A 20,618-nucleotide genomic window follows, 5' to 3' on the forward strand; every position below is an offset into this window, starting at 1 on the left:
GTGTGCCTCTGCTCTCTAAACATAAATCCTTCACGTACAAATACAGTGAAAGCAGGCTTCGTTTTACCACAATGCACATTTAAAGTTAGACGTAAACCTATCTGAAGCAGAGAATGCAATGTTTTAATATGCGACATTTCAAGAATTCAATTTGTTTATATCTTTACACCATACTTCTGTATTTAACAGACAAATCAACACCACTACACTACACTTTGTAGGCTGTTATGCGAAAATATTAATAGAAACCATGCTCACTACAGAACATACCCATCTTTCTCTAGAGGAAGAACGAGTTTGGATCAGCTCCATGTTCTTGCAGGCAAACAAGCGACTACGGACTTTGTACACGCTGCGAAAAACCTCAGCCAATGCCTTCCCTGGTTGGTATCTAAAAAGATACATTAGACTATTATTATTATTAGCTTTTATTTATACAATGCTCAAAGGAAATGGATGCCCACCGGGTATACATTTACATAACATACAGCCCAGGACACGACATGTGGCCATTACAAGATGTAAAATAGACCCTACAGAAAAATACATATTTCTCAGGGATTTCACCAAAAGTACACAATAAATGTAGATTTATGGAACCAGCACTAAACAGTCATGAAGAAAGCTTACCGACTCTCCCCGCATGCCTGAGATAACAAGTCAGTGTGCTTTAGCAGGGCAGCAAGGACAAAGCGAGACACTGTATCCAGCAGAGATTCATTACTAACAGTGGCGCTGTCCCAGTCTGCAATGGGAAAGGACAGAGTAAGAAGACCTTAGTTATTTTATTCTACACTGGTTAATCCTCGCCCAATTTCATACCTTTGCTAACAGCATAATCCTGCATTGTAATCCACAGACTGCGGGCTGGCTCTTTGGTGGATCCCAAAGCCAAGTCAACCAGAACGGAAACTTCAGGCCTCAATTTGTAATCAAAGGTCTTCTGCTCTTCGTTGCCAGAAAGAGCCACTTCAAGGAGCGTACTCATGCATTTGTCTACAAGAAACATCAATTAAATTCCATTTAATACATTTGGATTTTACATGAATATATGATTCAAATGTTTTTATTACTCATAGTAGTCCTAAACTAATTATCTAGATGGTCGTCTTTTCTCACCCAGCTGAGGAACATCCATTTCAATGCCGTTTCCAAAGAGTGGGGTTTTTAGCCAATAGTTTGTGTCTTGCTCTTCAGGAGATATGGGGGATCCCTGCAGCATACCACCTAAGCAGCGGCCAATCAGCAGCGTAACTGTCCTCTCCAGATCGACAAGCCAAACCCATGACTGAGCAGGAGCGGGCAAGAGAATACCTGAAGGGTCCACCTGATCTGGTCCTCCTGCAGAAGAGGCAAAGAAAATGGGAAAAAATTTGCAATTTAGCATTGTCCGGCAAAAACTTCATATATATATTAATTTATAATTTACCAGCACACTGTGTAATTGCCAAATATGACTGCTTTCAGGCATTGCTAATTTTTACATATCCCTGTGTTACTGATGATGTAATTTACAACAATACAATTTAGATAAACACCACTGCAACATAAGGCCAAGAACTGAATTGCTGTGCACGCCTAATCAAAAGCAATACACAGATAAACAATAAGTGATCAAGAATGATCTTACTAAACAAAGACAGCACATGCTATAATATCATTATAATCACTTAATACTTTTTATATGTGTAAGTTGCTTATTTTAATCACTCATCATTAAATGCTCTGCTCTCTATTGGGATATTGCCGATTGCTGTTGATTGGTTCAGGTAGCATTTGTAAAGTTAGGTAAGAAGAAGAAATGTAAGACATAAAAATGATTCAATAAAAGTTACTTGTGCTAAAAACTGTAAAGCTGACAGCTTCCAATTCAAGGGGTTATTTTACCCCAGTAAAGTTCAGTCAAGTTCATTCAAAATCATGATGACAGATTCAGTAAAAGTGGAGAAATAACACAAGGGGAGCAATAAAGCATTGATCTATTAACTGCTTTTTGAACAAACTTACCACACCAAGTGAGATAAACTTGATGACACCAAATGTTATACACAGGGCTAAAGGTAAATTGAAACTGATTACAAGATACAGTATAATCTAAAATACTGACTGCTCAGTTGTACTCCCAGTAACCTTTTAACTGTTCAATTGATCAAAACAACCCCAACTGTGTTCATTTTAAAGATATGAGACCACAAAACTATTTCAGGTGGATAACAACCGTCTTCAAATAGTGCCTAATTGGTTAAATGTATAGGGCAAGAGTCCTTACCATGCAGAGGCCATTGTAACTCTTGATCTTCTAAAAGAGCAGCAGCAGGTAAGAGTCTGTTGAGCCGATCTAGTGGTGGCAGCAAGTCTAAAAGGTAACTGAGAAGAGGTCTGGCCACTGACACCGGCAGTAACAGCAAGGCATTAACAAGCTGACATAGCATACTACCAGCCGCAGACACGTAGATTACATCTGTAGAGACAAATTTACACAAATGTTGGGCTCATAGTGAAAACAGAGGATACAGGACTAATCACTCCCTGGACTCACTTATAGCGCATTAAGCAGACTACAATGAAAAATATATATGTCAAAATACTAGTTTTATTTACTGGCTTGATTAACTTGCTTTAACACACTGCTTCATATATTCATTTCTATACAGTGTGACGAGGAGACATAGGACTCTAAAACCACCAACAGAAGGTCTATTATAAATGCATGTATACTTTACATTATAATTGTTAATTATTAATAATTATGTTGCTATTGATATGGTTTATGATTGTGGTCCAGCAAATAGAAGGTGATTATTTTTTAGAACACGGAGCATAAAGTTAATATAGGAAAACGTACCACGCAATTTCTCCCCTACGCTCCCATTCCATGGACTTTCCTTCAGCAAAGTGGCAGAGCGGGAAAAGATATCTGTGGCATGAGGGAGCAGGAGCTGGAGGTGCTTGTGGAGCAAAGCAACGCTGCTGGAATTCTGAATGAGAGAGTCAGTACCGTCAGTTCAATAAACACACGACCGGGGGATGACAAAGGATCAACGAAAAGCATAGGCTTATGAAACCCAATTATAGAGCAGAACGCTTAATAAATAGCCACACAAAGTCTACTCCTGTTTAAGGGGTGGCTGTTCTGGTCCTAGCTATATACTAGTCGACATCTCATATTGTGAACTAAGTTACTGAAATAAAGAAATATTGACTACTTCTAGTTTCAATAGGAAACAGCTACAGAATAACACAAACATTGGCGTTCTTTACAGAATTACTGAAGCCGTCTTTCCTTGGCCACGTACCTCACTGATATGATTTGTGTGGCAGTACGCCAATAGCTGTTTCTGCAGAGAGCACAGAAGCTCATGAAGATGGGCTGGCTGGCTGTTTTCCGATGAGGATGCACCAACAATTAACTTGTCACTGTTCTTCTCCAGCTCTCCAAATGCTTGATCCTAAATTGAAGAGAACAAAAAGAGAGATTATATACATATACATACTTCCCTATTCAAATTAAAGCATCAATGTGTTGCAGACATAGAAGTATCATGTAATGGACTAAAGTGCCTCTGTGTCTATAATATATTTTACACGTCGATCCACAGGTATGCCTGCATAAAAGATCTGGCACTCCGTGGACTTATAAAAGAGAACGACCAACATTTTGTGTAAGTGCCAAAAAGTAACATTTTATTTTTACATGAAGTGGTAGCTTTTGCTGTGAATGGGTTTTGCCATGCTCTGCTCTACATAATACTATCTATATATTATCTAAACATACATGCACACACACTATTTTAAAAGACTGCGACCTTACACCAGATCTACCTACAAATCAAATTGAATCTGGAAAGATTTCTAGCACTGTCAGCTCCAAGTCAAACAGAACTCACTGTATAGAAGCCGAGGTTTCTCAAGAGAGTCTTCATTAGGATTTCAGCCAAGTGGGTATCAGGGTGGCTTCCCTGTGTGGGGTCAGAGACTGAGCCGTATGAAAGAGGCAGAGATGAGATATCAGAGGAGTCGGATGGAGAGCTATATCCCAACAACGATGCAACGTGTGTGTGATCCTGCAAACTGGTCAGGATGATGTCCAGCTGCATTCTCTGAGAAGGAAAAGCAGCAGTTAGTGTGCATAAGTGAACAGATACGGCAGATCGAAGGCATGCTAGACATCTAGAAACACACAGAAAGGTTTTTCCCTTTTAAAACAATTTACCTTACGTTTTTACAATGTTGTTTGTAATGTGTATATGTCCTAGCTTCCGTTATCTTAGCTCAACCTACTAGACAGACACCTTATCATATTGCCTTGCGGTAAACAATAGAATGGATCAGTCTTAATCAATCAGAGAGAGCCTCTGACTCGTGAAGGTCTTTAGTGAAAAGGATTTCATTAGTTATAAGCTGGGTGTGGTGTCTGAGCAAGGGGAAGACACAAATGACAAAGACGGCCACCAAGTCTACATATAAAGTACATTTATTGGAATAAAATGAAATAAAACCTATGACCTCACAAAATAAAAGCACTCAGTAAACAGGATACCATATAGAGAAATGTCTGCAGTGCACAACTCCTAAAACAAATCCAGACACTTATTACTTGCATGTCCCTACCTGGCCTTTGGACAGACTTTCCCATCTGTCAGGTCCCTGGGGGAGAAGTGAATGCAGTAACTCCATTCTCTCCCGTAGAGGTGGAAGCAACATCGTTGCTCCAACGGAAAGAGTCTCAATGACAATCTAAGACAAAAAAAGTTATTAGCCTTCAAGGATTAGAGATGCTACAATAGATATCTATACATTACTATAAAATTAGTTATAGAAAAAGAAAGAAAACAATGAGTAGAGATGTGGAACCTCAGATTATCTTTAGTATTTTATCTGAATGTTTATTTGTATAATGCAACTCACTCAAAAACTAAGCATACTATTCTACTATCTTATTCCAATGTCTCAACTAGCATAATCCATGGACCAACACTGTAAGGTCAACAAATACGGGAATAATTTATTTAAAATAATTCCTTGTTTCCGTTTTGCATATTAAATGATCACAAAAAGCATGGAGTTTACAGTACATCCATCTTAACCATAACGATCTCACCTCTTGTATTTCATCTGGGACACTGGAATCCATAAGCCGGAAGAGCAGATTTCGGAGGGGTCCTGCTTGACGCCCCAGGATGCTGGTGGCAACTCCTCCCGCCAAGGCCAATGCCAGATGATTGGAGAGCATCTTTAGACAGAGTTTTAGGAAGTTGTGGTGTTCCCTGAAATAATTGCACAAACATATCCCCGTGAACCACCACAAGACCTATAGCTCCTCGTGTAATTAAAATAAAAAAATACCAAATATATAGAGGTCAATGACATCATGATTACCATTCTAACTGACCTCCACACACTGATCACTTTGTCCTATCAACAGATTAAACCTCATTATATTGATTTAAAAGACAATAAAACATAACGATTTACTAAGCCATTTAATAAAAGTTATGGTTACTTAAGTAATCAGGAATCTTCTAGGAAGGGGGTGAAGGTTCGTGACAAAATACATGCACTGCTCTTTTGCAGAATAATATATATTTTCTGGAATGATTTCCTTTGTCTTTCATCAGAGCACAAGCAAAATAAGTAATGTAATGCAAGACTGAACATCTTAACTTCAGCCGAGCTGAACTCATCTACAGTGAGTTTACTTTATACATTATATATAAACATATATACACACAGACATATATTAAAGCACGTACGACTATGTATTTTGTTTGTTGTCAATCATGACATATAATTAAATGAAAAGTTAATCCCTCTAGCTATCTCATGGGATAGTTATATACGGTCTACTGTACACTGATAAGACTTCCCCACACCCAGTTAGGTATCTTCACTAGGAAGGCGAAGGTTGCTGATTCTCCAGTGTTTTCCATATCTAAAATCTCTGGTGTTTCCTTTCTTTGTTTTGCCCTTAGTAATGCCTGCTCCCTAGTTACCAGTTCCCTCACTCACATCGTAATCTTAATGGGTCTGAAGCCCCATTTTTAGCGCCTGCTAATGTCACATGATCAGTAAATGCACTAGGCAAAAAATAACAATAAAACAGACTTTTACTTAATTAAATAAGCCTGATGAAGGTGAGAGCATGTTACCATATTAGAAATGTGTGTGTGTGTGTGTGTGTGTGTGTGTGTGTGTGTGTGTGTGTGTATGTATATGTCAGGGTCCTCAGCAAGGACCCCGACGAAGCGACTCACCTGAGTACCCGCCAATGGCGGGCACCAGCTCCCACGCCGCGGCCGTCCTCACTGCTGCTCCGTCGGCTGCCGCGCCGTCTGCATTCAGAGGCGCGCACACAGAGCCGGCCTTAGGCGTTCTGGCGCCCTGTGCGGACTACTCCTCTGGCGCCCCCCTCACTACCCCCCCTCTCTGCCCCTTCAAACTACCCGCCCTCTCTGCCCCTTCAAACTACCCCCCCATGCCCCTTCAAACTACCGCCCCTCAAACCACCCCTTCAAACTACCCCTCCCCTCTGCCCCCTCAAACTACCCCCCCTGCCCATTCAAACTACACCCCCCCGTCCCTTCAAACTACACCCCCCTCCCTCTGCCCCCCCTCACTACCCCCCCTCTCTGCCCCTTCAAACTACCCGCCCTCTCTGCCCCTTCAAACTACCCCCCCATGCCCCTTCAAACTACCGCCCCTCAAACCACCCCTTCAAACTACCCCTCCCCTCTGCCCCCTCAAACTACCCCCCCTGCCCATTCAAACTACACCCCCCCATCCCTTCAAACTACACCCCCCTCCCTCTGCCCCTTCAAACTACACCCCCCTCTGCCCCTTCAAACTACACCCCCCTCTGCCCCTTCAAACTACACCCCCCCTCTGCCCCTTCAAACTACACCCCCCCTCTGCCCCTTCAAACTACACCTCCCCTCTGCCCCTTCAAACTACACCCCCCCCTCTGCCCCTCCAAACTACACCCCCCCTCCAAACTACACCCCCCCTCTGCCCCTTCAAACTACACCCCCCCACACTTACCTTGTTGCCGGAGTCCTGCGGTGAGAGCGGGAGGCATCAGTCTTCTCGCTCTGCCGGCATTTCATGTTGAGAGCCGGAATAGTCCGGCGCTCAACATGAGATGCCGGCACAGCGACGGAGTCACGGAGAGTAAGGGGCGCCGAGCGGTTGCCGAGAACTTCACGAGCAACCGCTCGGCGCCCCTGACCGGGACATAGATTTAAGCATCGTTTTTTTTTTTTAACTTTATTTAACATGAATGATGTTAAATAAAGTTTAAAAAAAAAAAAACGATGCTTTAATCTAAGTCCCGGTCAGGCGCCCCTGCAACCATGGCGCCCTGTGCGGTCGCACAGGTCGCACACCCCTAAGGCCGGCCCTGCGCGCACACGCGCCCCCACCTCCCTTTGTGGATTCCTGAATGGAGGAGGCGGGGAACGCCGACGGAGCAGCAGTGAGGACGGCCGCGGCGTGGGAGCTGGTGCCCGCCATTGGCGGGTACTCAGGTGAGTCGCTTCGTCTGGGTCCTTGCTGAGGACCCTGACAGTATATATATATATATATTCAGAAGACAGTTTCACTGCACATTTGATCACACACTTGGATTTGCACTCAAGCATGGGCACAAAACGTGTGTAGCACAGTCTTAATATACCATATGTCTTTTGAAAGAACTCTTAAAATGAAAAGGTGTGGAACACAAAATAATAATAATACCTGGAAGATGGGAAAGGCGGAGGTGGTACATCACTGTTTATTTTCTCGCAGTATCTCTCAAGGAAAGAGCGTAAGTGGAAGAAGGTACTCTCTTCCAGATCAACACAGTATGGCCGATGCCATGCTACCACTTGCCTGAAATGAAACAGTTAAAAATATTGAAATATCCTTATAAAATAGTGGTGTATTGAGAGTGCCCACTCACATGGGGACTGTATTAGGGTCACGAAAAAACGAAAAGATATATATTTATTCCCTGTAGGGCCTCCACCACCTTTGGCTTATACACTCTGTTGGAGGGAGAGAGAGAGGGTATAATATATATACACACACACACACACACACACACACACACACACACTGGTGCATACTTCAAAAAGTAGTTAAAGGTGGCGGCCAGCAGGACCATGCCCAACTGGTTCCTAGTAGAAACTTTTACACATAGCCTTACACGCGCTGTAAGCCTCTCGCTAAACAAAACACGGAATTGTTTTAGAGAAATTTGCCTAGAGTCAGAATAGTTGATAGCGAGCAATTCAAATGGCAGAGGAACTAATTCCATCCATTCCGCCATAATATGTACTATATTACTCTTAAGGGAATTTACCGGTCTCTAGGAAGAGCTGTCCATGCCAAGCTGTGTGAGGTGCCTGCCGAGATCTGCTGAATAGCTACTCCATCCAGTCCACTTACTTTCTTTGGCTTTGTGATGGGGCCAGTTGAATTACCTTGGCCACATTGTCCCATTGAGTTGTTACCCCAAGCATAAACTTCATTATCTAACAATTGAGAAAGTACAAAAATTGAACAGAATAAGTGGCAAATACATAGCAGATGCCAAAAATGAAATTCTGGAACTGAATGTGTCAATGCAATCAAATTATTTCCATAAAAGCATTCAATAACATCTAAGGGCATTGGTTGTTAAGGTCAACACGTAAAAGAAATGTTTATACAGTAAATTATGTAGATACAGCAAACAATGAAGTGACACTATAGATAAGATAAATTCCATTGTTAATAAAGGATAATATTGGAGAGTAATAAGCAACATACATAATAGTTAATTTGGCTAAATTAATTTCATCTAACAGCAATTTAGCATAATGTAAGGACAGCTCTGTTCTGTTTAGTCAAAATGTGACTATGGTTCGCGGGTATGCCTTCTTGCCAAATGGCCAAATGTACGGTGGGCAGACAAAAGTAAATCAATTTGTAACGGTATTTTAGATACAGTGTGAAATTGTCTGTTATGAAATATTTCATAACAGCAAAATTCTTTATTGGAAAGCAAGTATTTTATTGAAATATCTTTCAAAAACCCTTACATTTTGAAATGGTTTTATATTATTTTCTTTCCTTCTGGTTGCTTACGTTTCTAAGCGTTCTAAATAAGCGTGAATTTTTACACAATAGGATACAGTGATTATAGTGTAAACGTACTAAATAATAGGGCTCAGGTGACATATAAACCCAATGAATTACATTATGTAGAACACTGTAAAGTACATTTTGTAGCTGCTATGAACAGGCAAAACCATAATGTACAGTATAGAATAGAAGAACACATACCATGTGATAGAGCCAGGCAGTGGCTATCTCCTATTGAAATGTCTACTATTCTGGTGGCAGCCAGCTCTTCTATGAGTTTGGGTCGAAGAGCAGTTGCTTCTGATGAACCACATCCCAGGCAAGCTCCACAGCCCCAGGCATAGACCTTAACGTAAAACCAGCACATATAAGTGGGACTGTGGCATGCGCAAGCAATACCATGCATTTGGTGGTTCAAAACAGTTTTGGATCCACAACTGATAACCGTAATATTATGCGTATTGTTTGGAACTTAACAGAGTACTGAAAAGGGGTAGTAGGTAGAAGATGATATGGCGTGACAAAGAGAATGGGAGCAATCAAGAGGATGAAGAAAAAAAAATGAAAATAAGGGGAAAAAGAAGTTCAAATTAGATAGATGGATGAGGGTCAGTATGTACACCAAATATATTCCCCTGACATACCTGCCCAGTAGATGTCAAAGCCAGCGAGGACTGACTCCCTGCACACACCTTCCGGGTGAACATTCCCTGGAGGGCCTCCACCACCTTTGGTTTATACACTCTGTTGGTGTCACCATGACCCAACTTGCCTGAAAAGAGAGTGTCTATTCAGAACAACCAGAAAAAGGACTAACTGAGCAAATTAACTCTTATACTACAAAACATATCAATGTGAGTTATCTGGTGAAAGGCAAAAACAGTTCTAGACATCGGGATAACAGCGGTTGCCCAATCCCTGTAGGTTGTAAATAATAACTGTGGTCATTCAAGCATGATCTCCACTGCACATTAATTTTCAGTTAAGAGTTTAATGCAACATAAGGAACATGTTGGACAAAGTGTACATACCATTATCACCTCCTCCAAAAGACCAGACAGTTCGGCCATCTTTAGACAAAGCAATTGTGTGGGAGCTTCCACAAGATACCTCTCCAACATTACTTATATCCTTCACCAAAGTGGGGATGTTTCGACTATTACTGTCTCCATGCCCTACAGGAAAAAGAGAAAAAATAGTGTTATATCTTGCCACGGTATTATTGAACCATAAAAAAAATAATAAGTTATACACAGATGCAGGCAATTACAAAACAAATCAGTGAATTGATATCAGTTAACGTGACAGGGAATTATATAATCCTCAAAGTACCAAACACCACACATCTCCCTTTTCTATGAAGTTGAAAAACTTGGTTAAATAAAGTTCTGTCCCTAAGAATATAAAGGCTTTATGTATGTGGTCAAGTGTCTTCTCAGAAGAGGGTTTTTAATAAATTGTTCATCATGCTGGAAGCCATATTCACTTCCTTTCTTCAGGATCTGCATGATGATTCATTATATATATATATATATATATATATATATAGTCTTAAATATTATGTTAGCCCAATAAAAAAAGGTATCACCGTATACTCGGCAATGCTCTGCTTTTTTTTTTGGACATCATGTCTACTGGACTAATATGGCTAAACCCATTTACTATATGTAAATCTATGTATATATCTCTGATTCATTACATTACCCACTAACTACACTGCAATGAGGAAGCTAAGGGCGGCACACTCCCAGTTTTCTTACTGGTTTCTTAAAAATGATTGGGTTTATTGTCAATAAAACTAGCATGGACAGCCGTTCTCTGCTGATTTCAGCAAGAAAGACGTGTCTGTTGCCAGTGCAAGCAAAGTACTCATTAATTACCAAGCCTGCCAAAATCTCCTTCTCCCCATGTGTACAGCTCTCCATCTTCTGTGACTGCAGCACTGTGTCTGTAACCAGCTGACACACAAACCACAACCTGAGTGATAAAAAAATAAACACGTGAGGTGGAGAGAAAGAAAAAATGTTAATATTTTTTTACCGCCTTGATGCAGAACAATTCCTTCTCTTTTATTTTAACTTATCATTCATTAGCATAACTGATCTCTTAAAAGTAGTAATTTACCGTATTCCACATATTTAACTTTTACTATGGCTCCCTAATCCTCAATATATATATATATAAGGCTCTGCATGATATTGGTGCTTTCCAAAAAATACAGTTGTCAAAATGTGATCATCAAATGCATCTATATTTGGAAGAATTTTTACTAAAAAAAGTTTAAAAGTGCACTTTAATATATTGTGCTGCCTTCTAGCCTCAAAATGGAGATACAACTCCAGATCAACAAAATGCATTGGTGCTAGTATATATTGAACATGTAACATTAACAATGCAAAAAAAAAAAAAGTAACATCATTTAAGTAATAGCAATAACAAAATCACTCACCTTTCCCTGTAGTGTGCCCTGAATAAGCTTTGGATATTTTTGTGTTGAGCTGTTTCCATGGCCTAGTTTTCCATAGTCGCCATCCCCCCAGCTGAAAACTTCCCCCTCGGTTGTAAACGACAGTGTGTGTCCGTCAGAACCCTTGGAGGAGGAAACTTTCTTGATAGAGCGGTGTGGCTCAAAGGTTAGCTTTTTCAGGGTGGACTGGTTGTTGGAATCACCCAATCCCAGTCGTCCATAGCTGCCTTTTCCACAGGCCCTAACAGATCCATCTGTGGATATTACAAAAGTGCAATACTGTCCAGCTTCGATCTGGAAAAAAAAAAAATAAAGTAAAAAAAAAAAATCCCTACTAAATTCACATAAATAACATAAGCCACGTAGCAAACTTAAGGGTGCATTCAAGTGCAAAGAGTGCTTAAAAAAAGAACTATTTCCTGCTAAAGGAATGGAGTTCCAACACAATAGGAGATGGTTTTGATGGAACGACTTTGTTGCCTGATTTTACGAGAATTCTTGGCCCATCTATACGTGTTTCTCCCAATACTTCTTAAGATCTCTAGACATCTAAAGTTCACCTCATCCGCACAACTTTTTAGTAAGATGGCTCTAGAGATTATATGGTTTTACCTCACTGCTTAACTATTGACTAGTATACTCCTCCTCTACTCTTATTCACATGACAGCAATGCATCTTTTCTCTTCTTTTTTTTTTTTTTTAAACGAGCATTGTTTTTCTGGAATTTATCCTTTAACAAACTTATGTTGTACTTACTCCGCTCACCATTAAAAAAGCCAATGATCTCTTTTACATATGATTAACATATGAGACTCTCCTTCCAGAGATTAGACGGTTTTGTACTACTCAGGGATTCATGTACTATTACTATGTAATATTGTCTTTGTACACAACTTTGATGTAATTACACAATGTATATTTACACCTTTTTGAATAAACGGATATTTGACATAAAAAAGAACTATTTCAATATTCATCGATGGGTACATTGAGTTAACAGCTCAGTGGAAACTCATTACATTGGATTTGCCATGAGAAGAGCAACTCTAGAAATCATCTAGCACAGTTTTCACCTTACTCTCTTTTCACCTAAGTCTGAGAAGGAGAGACACTTGAAAGGCTTTTTCCCTAAGTGGGGAAAGGGGTTATTGTATACGATCCTGGAAGTTATCTGCAGAGAACACATTACTAAGTGAACTAAGCCCTGTACCTAATTGAAAATACTGAACACTGTTTACCAACTGGTGGTCAGCTGCCTTCAGGAATCGGCACACACAACAGTGATTCCTTGCTATGTTGTATGTACATGTTTGTCATTTCAGCACCATTCCCTTCTTGTATTAGTTTTGTATTGTGTAGCAAATCATACATAAATTATTCAACTGCCTACCCAAAGCTCACTTGTCCATCCAAGTCTCCCAGAGTAGATAAAAAGGTAAATATAATAATGTTAAAACAGACATCACGCGATACATTTAATAAACTGAGACACTTACTGTCTGTGCATCAGAGAAGCAAGGGGCCAACTTGGGCTGCAGAATTTTCTCTTGGGTCCCCTCGACTAGTTGATGGCTACTGTTACTCCCCCACACATACACCTCGCAGGTTTCTGACACCACAGGGCTTTCTCCGGTTTGGATGCTATCTGGACTGGCGCAGGTTCTGGAATAGTCAGAAGCCATCTGGCATACCTGGGAAAGGACGATAGGGCAGTTAACATCTGGTGTACCAGTAAGGGATCGTTTTTTTGGGGTATATGATGTAATTTGGCAATATCCAAAAGTAATATAGTACTTGTTAAAAATACACATTCACACATTTTATAATAGAGTGACAGACAAAGAACGTCATTACCTCTTCAAACAGACATAAAGCCGCCTCATACAGGGAGCACAAGCCATCTGATGTCCTGGTTGGTTCTCTCCACTGACTTCGGTCACCTGTTGAACCCTACAAAGGAAGAACAAGCAAGACTGGTTAGATGGAACAGTGTTCAATGCAAAGGACACGCACATAACACATTTAGATCATATTGCCCTCATGCAAAGGACACGCACACAAAGTCTCATGTACTCTGACCTTTGGCTTTAACAATTGCTAGATAACGCACCAGCTCCATCCATGTACTTCTAAAGCACCCATCATTAAAATAAAGATTTCTAATATGCACAGTGTAAGACATAATGGCCTCAGAAGACCAGAAGGCCTTATGCTTGTATAAGGTATACTATGTAGGTGCCTTGCACATGGTTATAGGACACTGGCAATTTGATCGACAAGAAAGCCTGGTTCCAACTTATTTTGTTTCCCCATCAGTTAAAGAACCATGGTTTCATTCTTCTCTTGTCAATGTCCCAACCACCCTTAAAATATCGCACTGTATAAATCTGGGAAAGGCATGGTATGCTTCAGCTCAGTTCTCAGACCTATAAATAGGTAAGAAGTGCAAGCCAGAGCAGCGGTGAATGCAGTTTCGGAAAAGATCACTTTACTGCTCCATCACTGAGTAATGATATGTGAAATTACCTATGTATATGGAGTGCTTACTTACAGTCACCCCTCCTCAATACCCTGCATGCTCAGTACCTCAACAGATCAAAGCACATGTACAATGGCTTTTTGCTAACACAATAAGACTATTTACTACATGAATTTACTTAATTTTTACTACTGCAATCAATGAGGTGAATTGTTTAAAAGTCCAATTCATTTGAGCAGTCACAACATCATATGCTGTCCACTATCTCACATGTGGTTATAGTCATGTCGACACAGAACAAAACAGATAGAAGAGTAGGACTGCAGCATCTTAACTTACCAATGATCTCCTCATCTGCTGAAGGATGCTCATGAAACAGTCACAGCTGATCATTCCTTCCTGTGATGTTAGTGTTTTGTTCTTATCAGTCTCATTAACCAGTGCAGAAGCAGCCAGTGCCATCTCAATCCATTCCAGGAGGTAACGGAGGGAGCCACGCTGTGAAGCCAGACCTAAGAGAAGTTCAGAGGCCAAACGCCTGCCCAGAGTATCTGCTCCTGAATTGGGAACAGTCACTCCTTTCAGGAAGGAGGTTACCTGTGCCAGGCAGTCGAGTCCCATGGGAGGAATTTTGCTCTCATTGGCAAGGGAGAGAGGGGGCAAGGAGTTTACCACATCAATGGCTGTTCTGATGACATCATTGCAGAGGCTCAGGCCAGGCCCAACAGCTGGAGACATCCAGCTCTGTCTTAGTAAGGCAAAGAGCAAGCTCAGGCCAGTCCTCACACCCATCTCAATCAGGGCATCTGTACTGGAGCGAGGTCGCTCGCTAATGGACAAAGTGTCTGCAGAGCCTGAGCTGTTCTCGGGCGAGTGCTGTTGCTGCTTTACTTTGCCCTTGTCATGATACTTATTGGACAGTGCATAGAAAATCCTTTGTAAAACCAGCAATCGCTTCCTTAGTGCACCAGCAAAGGGAGAGTCTGAGCACACCACTTTGGCCAGGGCCAGCTGGCTACTGAGCAAGGCATCCAAGTAGTGATCCTGCTCATCACATGACAAGGACTCGCGTTCAAAGTCTGGCAGTTGTGGTCCTTTGAGGCACAGAACTTGCTGGGGCAGAGGGACCACCTCTTTGTTGCTGACTAGCTTGGCATATAGGACAGAGACACCTTCCCGAGTGGCGATGGATTCACTGTCCTCTGTGATCCAGGAGCTGTTCAGGTGCTCCAGCCACTTAAGCTTTACCGGAGGCATCATGCCAGCCATATTTGGTTAGTCTACTGCCATATATCCTCCTGAGAAGAGAGTTGAAAACAGAGAACAAGATGTTGGGGTACAGAAAGTTAGAGTGACAAAGAATATTAAAATGGAGAGATATCAAAGGCAAGCAAAAATGCTGAAATAGACTGAAAAGATACTGAGAATTGTGGGGGAAGGGCACAAACACAGAACTATAAAGACTTTGAAATCTAGAAAAAGATTAAGGAGACAAAGTTTTTCTTGTAAATAAAGAAAAAAGGAGCTTTCAAGAAAATGTTAAGTGGGTATGAGACTCCAAACTGTAAAAAGACTTACAAGATACAGGACAAACCATGATAAAGATACATGGCGGGTGTGTTTAATGAGCAATTTGGGCATGGTGTAGTAGTGAAGCAGCATGGGTTGCCTTGCTTTTCACAACAATTGCTATGTACACATAACTATAACATAACTTCTACATATCAGAAGGAACAAAACAAAATAAAACACGATACAAAACATGATAAGGGTACAAAGTTTAAAAACTGGTCTTATCACCAAATCAACCAGTTGAATAATCAAATTTGTTGGTTGCTACAGTGATCAGACCCATTTGCACCAATATTCCACTCAACCTATATATTTATACTGTTCTAGTTACTGTGATGCTCCCATTCCCCATTCCCTGAAATGTGGAACCATGCCAGTGAGTCCACACACAATACATTGCATTATATAAATTGTGTTGTAGGCATCCTCTATAAAGTTGGCTTTAACCCACTAATAACAATACAAAAAATGTCCTATTGTGTAATAAATAGCGATGACAGATTACCAGGTAAAACATATTCTTCTTACCTCCCACACTTGCGTACTTGAGGTTACACACCAACAGCACTCAGCAGCCATGGGCCAGAGGTGCGGTAGTCTGCATAGTAAGGGTATATCAGAAGGTCTTTACCCTCAGGGTTAGGTGTAGGACACCTAGGTAGATGAGAAGCATGGGACAGTATAATCACATTATGTATAATACATTACATATTTAATCTTAATGCACCCAACATTAATTAATTCAGCTTTGGCAGGTATGGAAAACACATATAACCATACTATATGACGTAAAATTAAATTAAAAAAATGTGCATTATGGAATACAATATTGGTTAGAAATAATTATGCATATTCTTCTCAACATCGATTTTTCATTAATTTTGTCTATTTAAACTTAGTAGGGTCCTCATTAATATACATACCAGCATCAGATATGTTTAATACAACACAGGCAGTTTGTAAACATATAGAGCATGACATGTCATCTGGATCCTATCCACATAAAGTGACACTGCTTCTGATTATCAGATGTTCATCCAATGAACCATTCACACCCTATTTGGCAGGCACGCAACACTAAACTAGCATTAGGAATTCTCACTTATATCTTCATCAGCGCACCGTAGGAGTCCCTGAACAACCAAACGGCTACCTTAGACTCACTCTCTAAAAATGTCACATTTTCTGGCATTTGTTTATTGGGAGAATTTTTGATCAAGTAATCACAAAAGACACAGTAAACAGATGTTCAAATATGTCAACACACAAAACAGCATATAAAAATAAAATATTATTAAAGGGAAGTAGCGAGAACCACATTTGACACGATTCTCGCTGCAGAGCTGAAACGCAAAGTCATTCACCGCTCACAGCACTAACACGGACCGGATTAAAACGCATTAGAGTCGCGTGCTCAGACGACGTAACCCTTAGGCAAGAACTGGAGAAAGGTGGCAGGGAAGGTCAGTTGGATCCAGTATGCGCTGGGAGAGGAACTAGCTTTAGATGGCATGAAATTTGTTTTACAAAGCACTGCAGAAATAGTAAACTAATTTTTTAAAAGGGATAGTAGGATGTCCCAGACAGCCTCACAAAAAATGCACAGGAAAGTGCTTTGCGCATAACTTAACACGCATTCTTCAAACATAAAACATTTTAATAAATTATTAAAGTGCTTATCTTAGAGAGAAGCTGCAGATACATCGCTGCAGCTTCCTCCATAGTCTGATGATCAGTGCCAATCAGTGGCGCGAAAGCACTTCAATTGCATGTTTGCAAGTTTGGACAACTCTCACACAGCAAATAGGGAAGAAGGAGAAAGGGCAGATGCATGGCGAGGCTGCAGAACTGCCCCATACCCATGCATGGAGGAATCCATGATCACCTAAGGGATGAATAAAGTGCATTTGATAGCCGGACTGGCCTTTAACTATACATTTTATTGGCATGTTTTTAACAAATGTGAAACAATAGCCAGACAATAATAAAACGACCAGGGCTGGAGCTGACTGGAGGCAAGTATATATCAAGTGCATGGAGATGTATTTGGCCGAACACATCTCCTCCTGGGGGGTAGGGAAAGGGGCAAATGCTTATGGGGGGGATCCATAAAATACACAGAATGCTTTATATATCACTTCAGCACAGAGTTCAAATTTGCATATGAAGAAGGCACATTAAAAAGAAATCTTCACAAATAAGAAGCCTCCAGGTTTGCAAGTTTAGAGGAACAAAATAAAAGCAGGTTTTGTCAATGGTAACCTATATTACTGTATAAAGTACCGTATTTTATGCTAGAGGAGAAACATTTCACCGTGGGACATACTAGATGTATGATGTTAATGGTTATAAGTACAATCTCAAGTCTATGAATAGCATGAATGGTACCACCTTAAAACAGGAAACAAATACATGTTAAGGCAATTCATCTTCTGGTTAACTTCCTAATAATAACTCATTGCTACTTAAAGCATAATCTGCAGGTTTCTAAGGAATAGTGTAGATACTTACTACCAGTCAATGCTTACAAAACACAATCATAGGCATTGTCTAGGGGCTTCCTGAGACACAGCATTATGCTTTTAAACCAGACCCTAACGAATGTAGCGTAAGCTCTGATGCCTTAAAGAGGATCCCCCCCATTTCCCAATATCTACTTTTACAGGTCAGCGTATTTAATAAACCTATGTGATTGTGTTTAAGGATTGATATAAGCAATTTGATTGTATTGGAAAATCCATCTTCTTCTTGTGGCAGAGTCCCGTGATGACGAGACCAGTTCCCTGAAAGTTACCGCAGCGTTGGGGCTTGTAACGAAGCCCAGACACAGATTTATTTATTGAGGTTTCTCCCCAGCAACTATATATGGCGTCGTCAGTGATTTTCAAGGTGTTTGAAAGTAATATGTGCCCCTTTTTTATATAAAATAAAATAGCCCAGTAATTATACATACCAATTAAGCTTGAACTCATTATTCTGGCCTAGACTTGCAGTTCAATCTTTTTAGTGGCCTTTCCACCTATTCACAATCATCTTCTATTTCAGAAGCTGGTTCTCGCAGGAAGCTTCTTCTTCGACAATACAGCACCTGACATGCAACATATCCGCGTAAAAATTAATGCCACACATACGATTTAATTAGAAGCTTGAGGTCCTGGTCACTGCGTCATAAGGCCACAGAAAAAGACCAGGTCGCCAATCATCTACTTCTTGGCACTACACCCCCCAAAAGGGTATTGTAGCCACTTTCTTTCCTCACTGGCAAGGGAGTACCAGCTCTTCTTGGTCCCTTCCCAAAGAGGAGGGGGACCATTGAGATTTTCAAGGGGATGTGGGAGAAAAAAAAAGCACACATGTTTACAAACGAAAAGTGCAGTGTGCCATTATGGTCCTGGCCCATGGATGTTCTTATAAAAATGTAACCTGCGCTAGTCAGCCATAGGCTGGCCCAGTGAAGTGCGGTCCCAAGTGCTGTTTGGTGTGCTTGGTGGCCCAATCAACAGAGAGTTCTCAGGTGTCACTCCAAAAAATGATGCCTTAGGCATCTTTGGTGTCGTAAGTCCAGAGTATCACGTTTTCCTCATCTCATAGCTACCCACCCAATCTTAGCCAAGAGGCTGATGCCACAGATGGTGTCAAACACACTTACAAAGCCACACAGTGTCAAAAAGCATGGCAATAACTAATTCAGTTAGGGCCAGTACTAGCCTGAGCTAATCTCAGCACTGCCATAAGTGTCTAAGTCAAGTTAGGAAAGGCAACACATAACTATAGCGAACACTGGGAAAACCAGGAACACCCATCCAAAGTTTTATGTTTTCACGAACATCTGCTTCATGAGACAAAAACCTACTTAGCACACACACTGCTATTTACCCTACTACCAACAAAAACAACAACAACCGGTCGGGGGCCCCTTTTAATGTAAATTTTACCTTTGCTAATTAGCAATTCCGTAGTTGAAAACAAATTAAAAGATGCTACCACCACAAGGCTGTAAGACCTGGAAAGAAATATTATGTGCAAAAGCGGGCCCACTGATCCAAAATTCTGGCCTAGACGTGCAGTTTCACATCAGTCTGTGATCAGTGGCGATGCAGAACACATTTGGTTGAGAACTTGGATAAATTAGAACAACGGCCAACATCATAACAATGTGTATATAATAATACAGGAAGGTGGTGTTATAATGGGTAAATGAAGGCATGCGACCTCCTTACTAGTGAAAGCCACCCCTCAGTTCTGACCAGTTTGAGCGAGAGTAAATTCACTTGAAGGGGTCTTCTAGCGGTTCTTTAACACTTCTGAGAAATGGATTTATTAAGTGAAAGAGTGAAAGAATGGGTAAAGGAGAAGAAAGATGCTTCACCTAGACCCGATAATCCTAGTTTATGATTGTATATGTGGTTCTCAGCAAACAAATCCTACTTATTATTATTATTTATTGTTTTATATAGCGCCATCAGATTCCATAGCGCTGTACAATGGGTAGACAGGACATAACAAGTAGTATGTAACATAACAAATTGACTTACAGCACTTATTTTTTGCAGGACTTATCAAGAATCGTCTAAGCAGGAAAATTTAAAAGCGGTAGTAGTGGGCAAAGGTAGCCTCAAACTCCAACACGTGAAGTACCAGGATGCTCTTCTACTTGCCAACTCCCAGGCAAAGATGGTCAATGATACGAGCACTAGAACTTCCTTAATGCCCATGATATTGCTTACAACAAAATGTGTCTGCTGCCTTCTTAGTCCTTTCAGCACTGAAACTATCCGGGCCCCAATCTGAGGTCGCTACAATTTTCCAAGATGTTAGGTAGTACTCCTGTATGCCCTCCAACCCCAGAGCTAGCACTTCATGCAACCTTCCTCTTACTCAGGACACAAGGCCCGCCATTTTTTGTTGGAAACATATTTTACTACCATTTAAAATTACAAAATGGACAATGTACTCTGCTCCCTGGAATAAACTATTGTATTATTACTTATTGT

General features: G+C 40.8%; 1 protein-coding gene across 1 annotated transcript in view; it reads right to left on the bottom strand.

Moving 5' to 3' along the window:
• The window catches only part of LOC149298646 (putative E3 ubiquitin-protein ligase HERC1), a 57,075-nt gene extending 41,754 nt beyond the window's left edge, over positions 1–15,321 (bottom strand). The window contains exons 1-20 of the mRNA XM_089487120.1: positions 14,392–15,321; positions 13,428–13,523; positions 13,070–13,264; positions 11,555–11,866; positions 10,986–11,082; positions 10,137–10,280; positions 9,750–9,877; positions 9,307–9,451; positions 8,342–8,513; positions 7,735–7,869; positions 5,102–5,267; positions 4,612–4,737; positions 3,888–4,100; positions 3,297–3,449; positions 2,846–2,978; positions 2,270–2,461; positions 1,120–1,341; positions 823–996; positions 631–745; positions 271–391 (exon numbers count right to left, since the gene is read on the bottom strand). Coding sequence (XP_089343246.1) covers positions 271–391; positions 631–745; positions 823–996; positions 1,120–1,341; positions 2,270–2,461; positions 2,846–2,978; positions 3,297–3,449; positions 3,888–4,100; positions 4,612–4,737; positions 5,102–5,267; positions 7,735–7,869; positions 8,342–8,513; positions 9,307–9,451; positions 9,750–9,877; positions 10,137–10,280; positions 10,986–11,082; positions 11,555–11,866; positions 13,070–13,264; positions 13,428–13,523; positions 14,392–15,321 — 3,969 coding nt within the window. The remainder of the gene's footprint in view (positions 1–270; positions 392–630; positions 746–822; positions 997–1,119; positions 1,342–2,269; positions 2,462–2,845; positions 2,979–3,296; positions 3,450–3,887; positions 4,101–4,611; positions 4,738–5,101; positions 5,268–7,734; positions 7,870–8,341; positions 8,514–9,306; positions 9,452–9,749; positions 9,878–10,136; positions 10,281–10,985; positions 11,083–11,554; positions 11,867–13,069; positions 13,265–13,427; positions 13,524–14,391) is intronic.
• Between the last annotated feature and the right edge of the window lie 5,297 nt (positions 15,322–20,618).

Source organism: Sceloporus occidentalis, unplaced genomic scaffold, assembly GCF_023333645.1.
Source record: "Sceloporus occidentalis isolate IW3139 unplaced genomic scaffold, rSceOcc1.0.p SCAF_31, whole genome shotgun sequence".
Classification (NCBI taxonomy): Eukaryota; Metazoa; Chordata; class Lepidosauria; order Squamata; family Phrynosomatidae; genus Sceloporus; species Sceloporus occidentalis.